The sequence below is a fragment of the Spodoptera frugiperda genome, chromosome 27 (assembly GCF_023101765.2).
Source record: "Spodoptera frugiperda isolate SF20-4 chromosome 27, AGI-APGP_CSIRO_Sfru_2.0, whole genome shotgun sequence".
Lineage (NCBI taxonomy): Eukaryota > Metazoa > Arthropoda > Insecta > Lepidoptera > Noctuidae > Spodoptera > Spodoptera frugiperda.
This window is the reverse complement of record NC_064238.1, coordinates 6,520,062-6,536,624: the sequence shown is the minus strand read 5'-3', so window position 1 is coordinate 6,536,624 and position 16,563 is coordinate 6,520,062. Positions and strand designations below refer to the sequence as shown.

General features: G+C 34.2%; 2 protein-coding genes across 3 annotated transcripts in view; one reads left to right on the top strand and one right to left on the bottom strand.

The window, feature by feature from the left end:
- Positions 1 to 93: 93 nt before the first annotated feature.
- On the top strand, positions 94 to 8,134 carry LOC118263260 (uncharacterized). Its single transcript, XM_035575112.2, has 9 exons — positions 94 to 386; positions 476 to 547; positions 632 to 882; positions 1,273 to 1,421; positions 1,505 to 1,718; positions 2,067 to 2,228; positions 2,383 to 2,562; positions 2,935 to 3,030; positions 3,518 to 8,134. Exons 1-9 carry the CDS (start codon positions 302 to 304, stop codon positions 5,144 to 5,146), a joined length of 2,838 nt encoding a protein of 945 aa, XP_035431005.1. The 5' UTR covers positions 94 to 301; the 3' UTR covers positions 5,147 to 8,134.
- LOC118263261 (uncharacterized) overlaps positions 7,666 to 16,563 on the bottom strand; it is a 23,990-nt gene continuing 15,092 nt past the window's right edge. For both annotated transcript variants that reach the window (XM_035575114.2, XM_035575113.2), the window contains exons 3-14: positions 15,278 to 15,416; positions 14,746 to 14,893; positions 14,039 to 14,143; positions 13,728 to 13,862; positions 12,898 to 13,102; positions 12,441 to 12,630; positions 11,716 to 11,967; positions 10,881 to 11,045; positions 10,138 to 10,304; positions 9,696 to 9,863; positions 9,369 to 9,560; positions 7,666 to 8,610 (exon numbers count right to left, since the gene is read on the bottom strand). In XM_035575114.2, the coding sequence (XP_035431007.1) occupies positions 8,516 to 8,610; positions 9,369 to 9,560; positions 9,696 to 9,863; positions 10,138 to 10,304; positions 10,881 to 11,045; positions 11,716 to 11,967; positions 12,441 to 12,630; positions 12,898 to 13,102; positions 13,728 to 13,862; positions 14,039 to 14,143; positions 14,746 to 14,893; positions 15,278 to 15,416 (1,961 nt within the window). In that variant the 3' untranslated portion in view covers positions 7,666 to 8,515. The remainder of the gene's footprint in view (positions 8,611 to 9,368; positions 9,561 to 9,695; positions 9,864 to 10,137; positions 10,305 to 10,880; positions 11,046 to 11,715; positions 11,968 to 12,440; positions 12,631 to 12,897; positions 13,103 to 13,727; positions 13,863 to 14,038; positions 14,144 to 14,745; positions 14,894 to 15,277; positions 15,417 to 16,563) is intronic.

Below are 16,563 nucleotides of genomic sequence, written 5' to 3'. Positions count from 1 at the left end.
TGAGTTTGCACGTCTTTCAAGCTTGACTAAAACTAAAAGTAAAAATGTCTATGGTAATACGGACACAACATGGACATCACTATTAAAAACAAAACAGACATAAAGAAAAAAATAAGTAAATGATCGTCCAAGATGGCGAACTTAACTTCAATTTGTTAAAAAATCTGATTAAATAGTGTTTCCTGAGTAATAATTCGATATATTTTTTCATGTCTGAATTATTTTCGAAATATTATTTGTGCTTAACTAATAAGTGAACTAGTTGGAACGTCTTATCTGTGAATGAATATCAACTTTCACAATGAGCGAAATTGCCAACAGTGAAGGAGCTTCAGAGTCTGAGAAGCCGGTTTCGAATGACGGTGTTATATTCCCGCCTTTCCCAGGTATATATTAGAAATTTTACTAAATTCTTGGAACGTTGTTAAAGACGGATTTATCAGAGCCATAACATTGGTCATTTTTCAAATTCTAGATCCTAATGATGATGACTTTGATGATGATATTGAGGAAGAAGAGAGAAGTTACTACAAAACTGTTTTTAAAGGTAAACAATGTTCTTGTTTATACAAATATATAATTCATTGATAAATAGAACTAGCTTTTAAACTATTAATTTTCTGTATTTCAGACCTCAACACCTTAAAGTCTATGAGACTACATTGTACGGCTTGTGATCGTCATCTAGGATGTGCAGCACGCAACGAATCCCGTATGCGTGCTCATCCAATGCTACGCACTCTCGTCTGCCATACTTGTCACATCTTCTATAACAGTGGAGAATTTGAGAAGGGTGATGATGGCTCTGAGCTGTATTGTAGATGGTGTGGTCAAGGTGGACAAGTTTTTTGTTGTTCTGATTGCCCTCATGTGTTTTGTGCGGTATGAAATTTTCCTTTGATTTAAATAGAAAAGTTAGTAACTAAAATACAGAGTGAAGTAACAACTGTTTTGATTTGATATGTCACTGTATAGCAAGCCACATATAAACCCAAACGCTTCACTAGCTATGTTTACAAATCACGTGTAATAGGGAACAAACCTATTGCAACCCACATAAATCCTTTCTATGCTAAATTTTGAAACATTTATTAACTTGCCTATATTATTCAATTTCCTTTACTTTGTTAAACTTCATACTGGGTAATCTTACTTTGATATGATTAGGTGCAAATGGTTACTAAGTTTCAGTTCTTATAATGTACTGAAGATCTGGGGTTCACAGGCTCCTAGATAAGGAGTAAATGCTTTTCAAACTTTATTATTTTCCAGAAATGTGTCAAGCGTAATTTTGGAATGTCAAAGGCCAAAGAAATTGAAAATATAGATGATTGGAAATGTTTTAAATGCAATAACAAATGTCTTTGGGACCTTCGTGCACTATGCTGGGCCGTTCTACGTTTCTGTGACCTCAAAAATAAGTAATGTTTTTTATCTTAAAATCTACCTTCCATGTTTCTTTTTAATTAAATCATGTTTATTTATATTTTGCAATATATTATAGAATGGCTCATCAAGCTCAAGATCCAGAATTAAAGGAAGCATATAAAAAGGATTGCTCTGTAGATTATTCTGAATGTTGCAAAAGCAAAACAAAGAGAAATCAGAAAACAGAAACTCCAAAACGGAAGGAAATCAAGAAGGAATCAGATGTGAAGTCAAACACAGATGCTAAGACTACTTCTAGTATAATATCTAAAATTTCACCAACAATTCAGGTATGTTTCTCTTAGGCTCAAATTGTATTACATGTGAGTGCTGTGCGATAGGGACCAGTTGCAGTTTCTGCATATTATTATAAACGAGTTTACTGGATGCTGTTTTTATTTTGATAGTCATCATCGTTTTGCTATGTAAAATTTATTCAAGTATATGAACTCTTTTCTAAGAACATGTTGCTCCCCGCATGCTCATGCGACAGCAATTTCAGCCCTTATGGTATTTAATGAATTAATGAAGATATTAGGTATTGTTTCCTCTTATCATTCTACCATAAAATTACATAACTCAGGATTTTATATTTTAATATTAAATATTTACTATCTACTTAATTTTTTCTCTTCTAGGTCAAAAAGTTTGCTTCTGTAAATATTGATGAGGTGAAACAAGAAAAAAAGCCCCAAAAGAGATCTTTAAGTCCAAAAAACAAAGCAGTTTTAGTAAAAAATCCAATAAATATTGCACCAAACACAAAGTTGCCATTGCCACCACTTCCTAAAAGGATGAAGGTATGATATTTTTATTATATAAATATAACCCAGAATATTGGGTTGATAATTTTGTAATTATAAATTCTTTAGTGTTTCTCTTTATAAATTGAAAAGTAATTCAATGTAATTTTTATTTATTACCTTCTGAAATGAGAAAAAATATTTGTTACAGTTGCCTCCATTGTTAGTAAACAGTACTATACGAGTCATAAATGACCGGAACAAGCCGTTAACAACCTATACTCGCATTAAGCCTAAAACAACTCAAACAGTGATTGGTACTTTCAATGGTATTAATCCAAATATCTATAGTAATGATAATATTAACTTATCATTAGAAAGTCTAACGCAGGTATGTGTTTATTTGCATTAATAGTTTAAGAATAATTTAACTAATGTGTTTTTCTTTTGGAATAATCCAGTAAACCAGCAGACAGATCATCTGATGGTAAGCAATCGCCGCCGCCCATGAATATTAGAAACACCAGAGGTGTTACAAGTGCGTTACCGGTCTTTTGGGGGTTAGGAATGGAAATGGAAGGGTTGTTGGTGAATCCCTGATCCTTAAATTGAGAAGATTGGTTTTAAACACAAGAAAAGATGAATTTATAATACATGTTTTCATTGTTTGACATTTTCCATGAATATTTCTTCAAATAAGTAACGGAAAGTCAAATGGACTTATAAATTATGAATTTTATATCCTAGTGATGTTCTATTACAGGGATTAGACATGTCAACTGTGGCTGCTTTAACCGGTAAACCACAAGAAGACGACGTTGTGTGCACTCCAGACTTCCCACTGGAGCCTTTGTGTGAGGTAAGGCTTGCTTCTAATGGTATTTGAGTTTTTAACGACATGTCATCATATTTACTGCTTTGTTGGTCGGGCTGACTGCCGGGCAAGGGTCTCGTGTTCTATACATGGTTACACTATACACAGCATTGCTAGGCTTTTATCGGTTTTTCGGAAATTTCTTGTGTCCAGAATATGGCAAAAGACTCACTCTCTATATGAAACCTTTAACACAAATGGTATAAAGTGTGTATTATACATTGTACAGTGACATTAAGTTCCGTAATGTCCACCTCCGCTTAATGCTTCGGAAAATTTATAATTTGGCAATTTTGCGTCAAATGCGTAAATTATATATTTTCGTTTGTTAAAATTAAGGGCTGTCTTTTCTAAATTATTAAATATGGAAATAGTGCATTGATATTATTGTTGATTCAATATCATAGTTTCTTAATAACAACATATTTACTATTTACTTATTTACGATTTTTTAATTGCACTTTTGTTACAGGTTACTGAAGACAATGATGATGACGTACAATGTATTACGCCAGGTCCTGTTGTTCCACCAAAGCTAAGCAACCCACCTCCTTTAGTACCACGTCTCATAAATAATCAACCAGTTGATGTAACATCAGATAATGTTGTTCAAATGACTGATAACGATGTTACCGTTAACACAGCCACAGGCGGTTTGAAATTCCGTGTGGACCCTCAAACTTTATCATCAAATAAAATGTATCGTCTACCGGATGGTCGCATATTTGCTATTAATTCAAACCCTGCTATGCCAGGTGGATATTCAGCTACTATAGTAGCAGTCGCCGAAGCAACTGGTAAAACGATATCGAAAGGCGCCACGTATGCAGCTAAACTTAGCTCGGTCGCTCCTTCACCTGTAGCCACTCCCAAAGCAACCCGGAATGTACCTCGCATTTTAAAACGTAGTACACCAAAAGCTACTATTTCCAAAATAAAACCTGCTGAAGTTATGCCTAGAAATTGCGATTTGAATGTTCCAGTAGAATGGTATAGATACAATTTAGTTGATGCAGTTGATGCTTTGGAATACGCTCTCTCAAGACTTAATAAATTAAAAAAAGAAGCTACTACTGTCTTCTTACGTACTCGAACAATTGATGAAATGCGCACTATTCATAGAAGTTTCGAGAGGTTGCTGAATACGTCATCTAGTAGATTTACTGAAATCCGTGATAATCTGAATAAAGGTTTTAAACAGTATCTTACACGGAAGTCAGGTGGCAACAGTGAAGATGACGATGACGTCGAAATATTACCAGATATGGAAGTTAATGATGATCCTATATTTATAGACGAAAATTCTATCGAATCTATTAATGGCTCCGAAAACCAAGAGGTAGATTTAACAAGTGTTGGTAGTGAATATAATGATAGTGAAGAGAATAATAAAAGTGATAACTTTTCCAAAAGTGTAACTGAACCTTTAAATGACAATGAACCTATTGAAAATAGCGATTCACTAGCAGTTATAAGTCACAAAAATAACTCTGTGAATGTCCCAGTAAATGCAATTAACAAACAAAGCAGTGCAAATGATAAAGTGTTGAATAGTGACATAGTTAAAGAAACTGAAAGGGACTTGAGAGAGGACAATAAAAGAAAAAGCAATGTTCAAGACGATGTCATTATGGAAATTAGTGAAAACGCTTCTGAAAAGAACATTCAAGAACAGAGTAGTACTGTAGCTGATGCTCCTGTTACTGAAACAGAAAATGACAAAGTAAATAAAAAAGATAACATGGATATAGATGAAGAAACTGACTCCAACACAGACACAATCAAAAATGACAATATAGACAAGGCAGATACACTGCCTACCAAGAATAATTTGGAATGTACAGAAAATTCTGAAAGGAATGGTCTACAAAATGATGATGAGGGTGAAAAGAAGTCAAATAAGGTAGCTGAAGTAAAGGATGATGGTATAAATAATAATGATTTAAATGATAAGGCTGATAATCAAGATAGTGATGATAGACTGCAAGATACTGAAATGAGTGAAGAGATGATTGAAACATTGTTGAAAGATGATGTAGGTGATGAACAGGGAACCAGTTTGAAAACTGTAGAATCTTCTGAAATATTAGAAGAAACCTAAATAACTTTTTATATCTTATTTTAGGTAAGTTATATTATACTAAATATGCATAAGCTAGGTAGTTAAGTACATAAATGAAACTGGTCAACATTTTAATACTTGTCTAAAGTTGTTAGCCGACTTCAATGTAGATATTCAAAACAATTATAAACTATATATTATTTGAATGGGCAGAAGTGATAGAGAACTGTTTTAATTATCAAATGATATTTTTTATTTTTAAATGTATCTTGGATCTGAAATACATTCATCGGTTGTCAACCACTCTAGTTGCTGATTTTTTTAACATCCCATATAGGTAAAAATTACCAAAACTCTCAAGTGAAATGTCATTATTTGTTTTACTTAGCTGCTAATCATAGTGAACCGTATCTATAAACGAAATTTGTATAGAATTGAAATATCATTATCTGATTTAGATGAACTTTAGTTTGATTGCGTTTTTCAAGAAGTTTAGTGTACATGCAGCACTTATTTGGATAGTACAAAAAGTGTTGGTGTCAGTATTAAGCAGTTTGTAAAGACTGCAGACTTACGACGAATTCAAACTAAGTCCTAACATTAGACTACAAAATCAAATTAAAACTATCGAAGCAGACTGGGTGCTGTTTTCGAATTGTATGTAGCTTGTAAAACATTATTGTGAACTGGAATATCTTACTGAATGCTCAATTATCTGACAGAAATAACAATGTATGCTAATAACGCCATATGTTAATATGAATACGATTTTACTGTATTTCTGGTACTTATCAGAAAATGTTGCATGTCCTTATATTACAAGCTATTATGGAATATAATCTGATTGAGAAAACCAGGGTGATGCACTGTGTAAACAGTTTCTTGTTATTGCCTAATAATATCCAAGAAGTCAAGAAAAATAATATCAACTGTTCCTCGTAACTCATATTTTCTCTGGAATTGTTGTCTCTATTTTTTTATTAAGACTTATCTATGTACGATATAAACAAAAGTAAAAACACAAAATGGCAATGCAACCCCAAAAAATAACGTTGGCATTTTGTTTGTTAGTTTAAGTACAGATTAATTCAAACCCTAATTGTTAATTGTCTGTCATCTAATAATAATATTGATGTTTATAACTAAGTCATTGTAGTACATTTTTGTTTAGGATGTATCTGAAAACTGATAACAATACATATATGTTAGTGAATAACTAGTTTACTGTTTGTGGCACAAAACTCCGAACTATTTGTCTTGTTGAAAGAATTTTTGTTCTATTATTCAGTACACTGGCTAATTAAAAGTGCACTGACTAATATCTATCACAGTATATTACATTTAAAACATTGGATTTACTTTTTATATCGTCAAGCTAAAGCAGTTGTTTTATATTTTTATGTCTCATTGAGAAGAAGAAAGGATAAAATTATAGCAACTTGAACTTATGGCATGTATACCATTCAAATGGTAGTTACTTGTATATTTGTTTGTTTTTTAGGCATTATTTAATTTGTTCCTCTTTATGTGTATTCATTAGTATTCCAAACAAGATTCAACAATCGTTATTTGCCACACGCTTCATATAATAATTAATTCCATATAATAAGTTGAAGTAATGCCGCATTTCTTATGCTTTTTATCCTGCAGTAGATTTTATAATACAGAATTACTCATTACAAATAGCATGCACATTTACAAATCATTACAAAATTATTCTTGGCTTATTTAATTTATTTAAATAGAAATTAATCGAATTTAGTTCTCATTCGAATTGAAGTGGTAATAGTGTACAACAAATTTAATAATAATTATATAAGTTATATTAAATATATTATTTGAAATTATTAGCTACAAGCGTGTTTATTTTTTCATATTAAATATCCAAACGTAGATTTACGACATAGTTGTGTAGGATAATATGTAGTTTTTATATAACTTTTATATTTATAGGAAAGTTCAAAACAACAACAATTCTATACCTATTCGAATTTGATCCTTATAAACGAACATCGAAAGTTGAATCTCGTTAGGAGATACATATTCGTATTTTGTTTATGAGCGTATATTTTATAATTTAAGTTCATTAACTTTGTGATATCTGACAAGGTGACTATAGTAAACATGTAATTCCTTTAAGTATTGGAACTATAATAAGTTTATTTGACTTTTGAACTATGCTATATAATGTTATATAGACTTTAGTTATAAATTCCTCGCTTATTTTTGAATACTAAAAAGTGATGTAAATACAAATCTGGCTCAGGCAAATGTATCGATGGATGTTAAGCCATTTAGAATATTTTATGTTTTTTTTTTTTTGCTAATGTAATGTTATTGTGATAGTCGATAGGCCTTCTGATCTGATGTGTCTGTCGGTATAAGTAAATTGTTGGAATAAGAAATACAAACCCATTGTATTTCATAAAAAAGTATTTTTATTTATTTTGTTGTCCATATTTTTTAATTTCTTGTATAATCAAAATTTATGCTTAAAGTATAATCTTCATCAAACAATATAAATTGGTGGGAACATTTAACCAAAATTAAACAACGAAGCAGTGACATCATTTTATTAATAAAAAAACTTAGATTTTATTTATACAAAATTACGAATGCAAATAGTCTGTGTTTGATACCTTATAGAGTATAAATTAATGATGACAGCAATATCAAAACATGAGACAAAAGCACTTTAATATCACAATTCTGTTTGTATATAATTCGTGATTGCCTAGAATCTAAATTATGAAATGCAATTTATAAAAAAAAACTTATAAAGTAATCCTAGAAATTAATATTTTATGAGAATTTAGCTGCTTTTTACGATAACAAATCAACCAATTGGTGGAAGAATATAAAACAACATTATTATGTATCATTTTGTCAAACATTACCCACGCTATGTGAATGCGAAAGGCTCATTACTAGACCAACTTACTGTTTCTCAAAAGTTCATTCACACAAGCACCATGCAATCTCTCTGTTTTCCCATTTAAAGCTTAATATATGGGACGAAAAAAAGAATTGATACTTAATTTAATTACATAGGCACAATACACATTTACGGCATTATTAATTTATTATTATGATAGACACGCTTACATTATGCTAGGTACAGGAATTAAAAACACTTATAAAAAGAATTAAATTGCATAGACAACACATAAAAATCGTTTTTATTATGCTACTGTCCTTCAGACAAACATTTCATGCTTAATTTGTGACTTGATAGACACCTTGTACTTATGTTCAAGGATTAAGTTATGTTATCAAATAAATAACATTTTTACATAAAGAAGTAGGTCTGGTATTCATTACATTTTTATGATTATTAAATACAGATTTGCAAAATCGACATTCTTCACTGACTGTACTATTTGTTACGTGTTTTATAGCTAATGATCCTCAATAACGGAAGTGGCCTTTCCTGGAACGTTCTTCGTGGTACACCCGCATAGGAGAGTACGTGCCGTTCGTTGTTCCATTCGTATTGTTTAAACCTGAAATCCATTCATGAGCACATGTTATTATGAGTCTTCTCTACTTAATCATAACTTTAACGAATCAATAACTTATTTACTGCCAAGCTATCCAGTAACTTTCAATTCAAAAGATCAAAGTGAGCTCAATCGCGGTCCGTCATGTCAATTGTTGTCAAAATTATCTCGACCAATGACGGGCGAGAATGCGATCGAGCTCACGTCGAAAGTTCGAATTGCTAGTTACAGAATAGCCTAACTGATCTATGAGAGAACCACAAGAACAAGCATTTACTTTGTAGTGCAACAAATACAACGATTTATTTATTTATACAGTGCAGTTGAACGTAGGGTGTTTTTAAAGAAAATAATAACATTTCTCCCGTTTTGCATCACAGAAACCGACAGTCATTTATACCTATTAGTAACTGTTAAAAGTTTCAAGTTCAAAAGTTAAAATTACTTCGTGTCAAGAATAATGACGTTATAATGGTAAAATTTTCTGTAAAAATCACCCAATAATATTACGTAGATACCTTTAGCGTTAAGCTGTCCGTCTATAGAGGAAGCTTTTAGAAATAAATAAAACCAATTAGCATACATATTTAGTTCGGTACACAAAGAGCTAGTACACAACGGACAAACATAAAAACTGGAATTGGCAGTCAGGTAACGTTAAATTCCAACAAGAAACACAAAGTAAAGTCAGCTGTTCGTCAATAATATTGCTCAAATACAATCTCAAACTAAATGACATTTACACGCATTGTTTCGCTTACCTTGGAGGAGATGGTGTGGCGGCGACACAGCGGGCGCGGCGCAGCGCGGCGCCAGGAGCAGGTGATAGAGTCCGAGGTACACAGCTGCCACCACCAGCGCCACCACTCCCAACGACCGGTACACCATGCGCACCGCCTGCAACGGCTGCTGTAGGGAAACCATACCGCCGATAATAGCACCTATACACCGACCTGATCAAAACAAACAAAGAAAATTATTAAAATACACCACTATAATATAAATACCAACACAATAGGCATTTAAAATAAAATATTAACACAATATAAAAATAATAAACAATAATTCGAAGAGAAATTTAAACGTACCGATACAGAAATGAGCAATAACCGGCAGAGTTTGTCCGGTAGCTGTGTATTTGCGCGGCACCAGGTGACGGAAATACAACACAGCGGTCACCCACACTAAGCTAAGTGTGAATACTTCCAAAATCTCGCACACCACCACCCATGTGTAGTCGGTGCTGTATGCCAAACCTGGAAGTTATAAAAAAAAAACATGTAACAAATTATTTTCAAAATAACGGCTTTCGTATCAAAATATTTGTTGTGAGAATTTTACCACCCCTAAATAATAAAATATTTCTATTTTTTTTTTTGTTGACTTAACAGCTACAATATTATTATCATACAAATAAAAAAAGTATTCGGAAAATTGAACAGATATTTTATATGGCAACAATAGGTATCTTGATTAAATGCTGTTTCCAAGTTTTGCTTATAGGTGATCTTAATTGCTCGGTTAACATACCAGTGTATCTTATGCCGTAAAAAGTAAATGCCATGATGAAGACATTGGAATGGCCAATGTAGTCTACGAGTGCTTCTGCCCACCAGAGGGCTGGCACGGCGGGTAGTGCTCCTGCGGTTAGCGTTAGACCCATTTCTGTTACAGTGCCATTCAGCTCCTGTACCGTCCTGAAATAATAGTAATTTGTCATTAGGTTACTTTACTACGGAGATTACCAACAAACACTGATTTTATGAACGAGTTCGGTAGATTTCTATAAACTACTATTCGTCATTAAATCATTAAAATTTGACTAATAGTTTTGTTTGATCAAATATTTAAATAAATAAACACAAACCATATGTCTCTACTCCAGAGACCATGACCTAGTGATATTTAAGTAGGTACCTACGTTACTTAAATATTAAACACTTTGTATGGTACCTACCATCATAACAGGCCCTTCATAGACAAAATTATTTATGATTCCCATGGCAAACCGAACCTTGACTATTCAAACGCAATCTGTCTATGGGTCAGTTTTTGCGACATTATACGATCACGCACACTAGTGCATGCACCTTTTGTATACGAAACGCCCAAAAAAACTTTACCTGCTTTCCCAATGATCAACGCCATCTTTATGTTCCCAAGTTATATCCTAATTCCTAATATTATAATGCATTTTTTTTTGTAAATACTGGTACTTGGGTACTTACTGGATAACAAATTTTTGATAGGGTTGAAATATTTTACTATCTTACCATGGTAAGTAAGCATCGATCCCGCTCCATAAGGTGCCTAACAGCGCCACCACAGCGAAAACTGCAGCTGTTTCAGCCCCGTATCGCCGCACCGTGTTCATTGGCATCGCCAGCACACCAGTGGCAGTGTGCCACCACCACTCCGGGGTAGACAGGGGCATATGACTGAAATTGATGGCAAATGTTAGATAATAAGAATTTGTGACACTGAGGGTTTTGAATAGATAGACATTCAATAGGTCGTTCTTTCTGCCACAAAGGTACCTACCTCTTTCCAACAGATTGTACCTATGTTATAGGTACATATAACTAACACCAGCCTGTAGATAGATCTATCATTAATAGTAGGTAGGCGTAGCAGATAGTAGGTAACCAGAACGGCATATAAATGATATTTATTATTGTAGGAAATGCTAAATCGTGTTTGCATGATAAAACTCGTTCTTTCAAACAGTGATATATATTCCTGGTAGGCTTTAATATTTACAGTGACCTAATAAGGAACAGTTAGTTATTTGTTGCTGTATGAATAATAATCAAATGCTCATGCAATTTACATAAATACAATATGACTATATTCTACAGATGAGTCATTCAAAAGATGCAGTGAAGCAAATCACCACTTCCTACATATCAAAGGCATTCACTAGTGATTCATAGTTATAAAAGTAGGTAGTACCAACTGACTACGTTGATTATAAGCGTGTAAAGTACGTAAATACATCGTTTAGTGCCTGGCATACTCCTGAAATTCTCGATACACTTAACAGTCTAATTTTAACTGTCGTAAACGGCTAAAGCCCTTGCAATAATAGTGTGTTTACTGTTTACATACCTATCGAATAGTAGAATAAGAGCTCCGATGACCATGAATACAGCGTGAAGAACAAATGGGATTAGGAACGGAGTGTCGGGCATTTGTTCAGCGGCCAGTCCAGCCAGTGGAGGGAAGATGGCCAGCCCAATTGTGCCGAAGGCCAACTGTCTGCCGACATCGCCTCGTCCCAAAGACGTTTCTCTGGTCGCAATCACACAGGCAGTACCGAGGAGAGCTAAACCTGCTGTTGGCCAGATGTCCGATAATATTCTGAAACATAAAATTATTTAGCCATAAATATTAAATAGAAGTACGATTATTTTATTATCTTAACAAGTTTATTTATTTCCAATGTGGCGCTTAACTGCCACAATGTCTACTAGGTTTAGGTAGGTACTAACGGAAATAGCTGATTGTTTACATACTCAATAATCATTATTAATAACCCTACATGGGTCTATAGTGGAACTCGTGGTTCGTGGTTTGAGTCACTGATAGCAAAAATTCCATTAATCACTGCTTGACACAAAACAAATAGGTATGAAAATGCATCATTCTAGTAGTGATTGAATAGACTAACATAGACATCTGCTAACTTACAATGACGTGTCTAATTTAAACAAAAATCAGAAAAGAAAACTTGAAATCCAACAAAATTAGAAATCATACAAACGAGTCAAAGTACCAGCGCGGTACTTATGTAAGCATGTATCTTATAGTAATTGAATAGGTCCTTAACAGACCTGATAATTAAATAGGTCCAGAACGTATAACTGGGATCTCCAATGACGAGTCGGCATTCAGCGTCAGCCAAAACACCATCAGGTTCATCATAGGGGTCGAGAACTTGGCACCGCACGGCCGGCCTGCAGTCGTCGTCTTCCGAGACCTCTGCCAGACGGTTTGGAGGCACCTGACATTTTGAAGGTCCCGCTATAATGACGACAAAATTAATGAATTCAGATCACTCTTTTAAAGTCCTTTTTTCTATGAAAAAGTAAAGTTATACCTACAACAAGAAATCCATTAAGATATTATTTCACGGGTTTACATTATTGGATCTTAAATTTGGAATTATTGACTACCCCATTTGTGAAAACGACGACGATAAAAGAATTGCATAAATTTTTGTTATTTTCTCTTGGTAAGTAGAATTATTTATGTCTGAGTTACTTGGTAAGTAGGTAGTAGGTACTATACCTGTTCGATATGTGCACCAGTCGGAGTCTGATGTGCTGTTATCTTCAGGTAATTCTGGTGCTATCAAAGATAAAGGCACGCGAAGCCTCGCTTGGTGCTGCATGTAGACCAGACACTGGCCGTTGTAGCAGAAGTGTGGAGGGTTCACTTCGAAGGGCATCGCATGTCTCACTTCGTCGTCTTCGGTGACTTCTGGCGCCGAAGTCTATTTAAAATGCCAGTCAAAAATTAGGACTGCTATAAGACAGGGTTACGAGGTAAATGAAGACTTTATAAAACCTTACGTAATGGCTTTTTAAAAACTTAATTGGCATTATCCTTATAGAGGGCTATAATGGCTTTATATAGTAGATTTTATTTCCTTTCCTAGCAGTTTTGCATGTGGTAAAAATAGCGAGCAAGAGCACAAGGTACACACTAAAATATTGACTTATTGATATTCTGCATAGTTTTACATATTCTATGTCGAAGAAGCTCGACGAATAATAATACACAGCAGCATTATTGAGCAGGCAAGACTATGTTGTGGCGTGACCAATTGAACATAATAAATTAGCAACATTATTGTATCGTAAACGAAGCCGATTTTAGTATCTCATTAGAATAAATCTGTGAATGAAATCTTTAGCTTAATATTATTATGGACCTATCTATGTACTGATGTTTTATACTTAGTCACATTAGTACTGTCTTTACGTAGTTTTTATATACTCAAATGTAATTTATATCCTTTGAAATAGCATCGTTTTTAGATAGAAGTTGCTTTTGACTTTTTCTGAAGTGTCCGAAAAGATTCGAGTTTATTTTAATGTAAAACATCTTCAACATACCGTAGCGTTGGCGACGTTGAGGTACATCGGGCTGAGTGTAGTCGTGGTAGATGTGGTGGTGAAAGGCTGCTTCACCCATGTCATGTTCTCGTCTGCACACCCGTACTCACACGATGTTACAGCCAGTACTCCTGACTGCCAGATGATAAACGTTCATAAATATTTAGATAGATCTTATACCTAAGTAATGTGCAATTTGTAGGATTTTCTCCTTCACTTTTCGATTCCTAGAATTATCTAGCTTATACTTCATAATCTTAATCTTTTTCGAATTTAAATTATAAGCCATTTAAACAAGATTAACAACTAACCTTTTCGCCAGACCACCGGTTGCAACGCATGTCCTCCTTACATACTTCTTGCATGACATAAGCACTGTCTTCATCGCACATGAAGAGCACTTCAGGTCGTCGAGCCTGTGGAATAAAGTTACATTTAGGTCGAGATTAAGTCCTAATCTAGAATTTCCGAATCTATGCTTATAATAGAAAACAATTTTACGACAGTGATAGATAAAACTCGAAATAGACTCTATATCTGGTTTCAAGATAACGTTTTTTTTTTTAATTGTTAAGAGGCAGTTTAAACCATATTTAATGTTCTACTTCATTTATCTAGACAATAAACTTCTGTGGGAAACTTGTGTAATTAGACAAAAATGAAATAATAAAAAATCCAGTGTCTAACTAGATCAAAAACTGCGTCACATTAATAGACAAAATTGGCCTTGAGATACCTAGGAATCTACAGAAATGTCTGAGCAGTTGTGTTTTGTTAGCAGCTAGATAATAATACCTAAGTAGATTTTTACGAACACTATTTTTCGATGAAGCCTTCTAACTAATTACCGCACTGTGGATTAGTTACACTTTAATGGATTACACGTGTACTAACCACAAAAAGATACGAAAAGACTTTGTTGTAGGTCACTGAAATATTAAGTTGCCTGTGATATTTATGTTTTCTATGATCGATTTAAGTCATTGCTATTGATGAACAATTATGTTAGTATTGTTACCTCATGTCGTTCCGTATAAGGGACCGCAAGGAGGAGCGTGTAGAATATAGCGCTGAGGATGAGGCAGGCAGCTGTGATGACTCGCAGCAGTCGCCCGGAGCCACTCGGGTTGGTGCCGCCGCCAGTTGACCCTCTGCCCACTGACAGTCTGCATACAAATTATACACCTTAGAATAGTATTAAAGAAAAGTGTTTATTTATTCAAAATTATTATTTGATTACGATATAGATAGAACAGTATTTTATAAATATCCCACTGCTACTGGCTAAGAAGTTTCAGTTGAATAATTAGGTGTATCAATTAAATCGAAATCAGCGCAGACGCAGATGTTACGTGAAAGTTTTAACAGACAATTCTTTTGAGAAGACATAATGAAGCTCTAATTGTTAATTTTAGAATATTTTCAAGTCACGACAGAGACATTGTAATCTGGTTTAAAACTTTCTCACGTCGACAATGACCACAACAATGTAGATCAAACCTTGTATACCGAATAAGGAACAATAGATGACAACTCCATATAATACTTACTTATCAATGAGAGGCCCCAACACGGCAGGACCTAGCAACGCAATACATGGTGCGACAGCTGATATCAACCGGGCTTCTCCCTTGTCTAGGCCCACTGACAGCATGTGCAGTGGCAGAAAAGGGAAGATGCACCCAATGCCTATGAAAATAAAATAAAAATTTACTTCTAGATATGTACGTACTTTAAAATTGGCAAAGAGACGAATCTTACGAGGTCCAATTAATTGACCACATACCGCAATTAACAAAACAGTCATGACGAGTTATTAATTAATCCGCCGCTAAGGAACATTTATGTAATAAATTGCGTGCTTCAAACATCTGAATGAAGCAGTTGAAAGAAATAAGTGGGAGCATATGGGTCATACTGGCCGCAATGCAGTGGCGAGTCCAAGTCCGAGGTGAACGGTCCCTAAATCATTCGATAGGTAGCATTTGTCGCTCCTTAGAAGGCAGCTTGCACTGACCGGCTTGAATTATTGGCCTCCTGCTACCTAACCACGATGACTTGAAGTCTTGGACCACTTTTTATAGAACCAACTGGGACTTGAGACAATCTTGTTCTTATTACATTGGCCAAGAAAGGAGCAAACATGTGTGCCTTATTTATTAGTACTAAGAAACGATTTACAATTTAAACCTGATTTTTTTATCCCTGTGAAGTAGGAATTCAAAAATATTTGGTTTCTGCAACAAATGCGACTACAGATTTTATATATAAAAATTTCACTTCGTGTCATCTATGTGCATTTTTACTGCAGATCCCTGTTTTTATTAAATAATATTTATACTTATGGCCTGTGTCAGTCACAAATGATGTAGCATTCTAAAAGTGAAAGAATATTTGGAATCGGTCAAACAGATTTTGCGTTAAAACTTTACAATATACATACATAGAGAACACAAGTGTTTTAGATTATATTATTCTTTCTAAGATCTCATATATGAGAGCCAAGTTTCAAACTCTTCGTTTTAAATCTATACGGTACGTAAATTGCGTTTTATACTTAAATTAGGTCGAAATACCACAGTCGTAGCTCGTAGCGTGTAGTTCGTAGCGCGTAGTATGTAGCGTATAGGTCGTAGTGCATTGTTCGTAGCGCTTATTTCGTAGTGCGTAGCAACGTTTTCTTGTCTATCATTTCGTAGGCGTGCATTTAATAGATTGACAAGTCCGCCACACAAAAAGAGTTTACAGACCCTACACTGCCCGTTGTCATGCATGTGGCAGATAATAGCAAAAAATGCTGCTACGCCACATGAAGTACGCGCTACGAACTACGCAT

Coding starts and splice junctions, on each gene's coding strand:
- LOC118263260 (XM_035575112.2), top strand. CDS start 302: ATGAGCGAAATTGCCAACAGTGAAGGAGCTTCAGAGTCTGAGAAGCCG. Junction 548..631: donor CTACAAAACTGTTTTTAAAG/GTAAACAATGTT, acceptor TCTGTATTTCAG/ACCTCAACACCTTAAAGTCT. Junction 1,719..2,066: donor AAATTTCACCAACAATTCAG/GTATGTTTCTCT, acceptor TTTCTCTTCTAG/GTCAAAAAGTTTGCTTCTGT.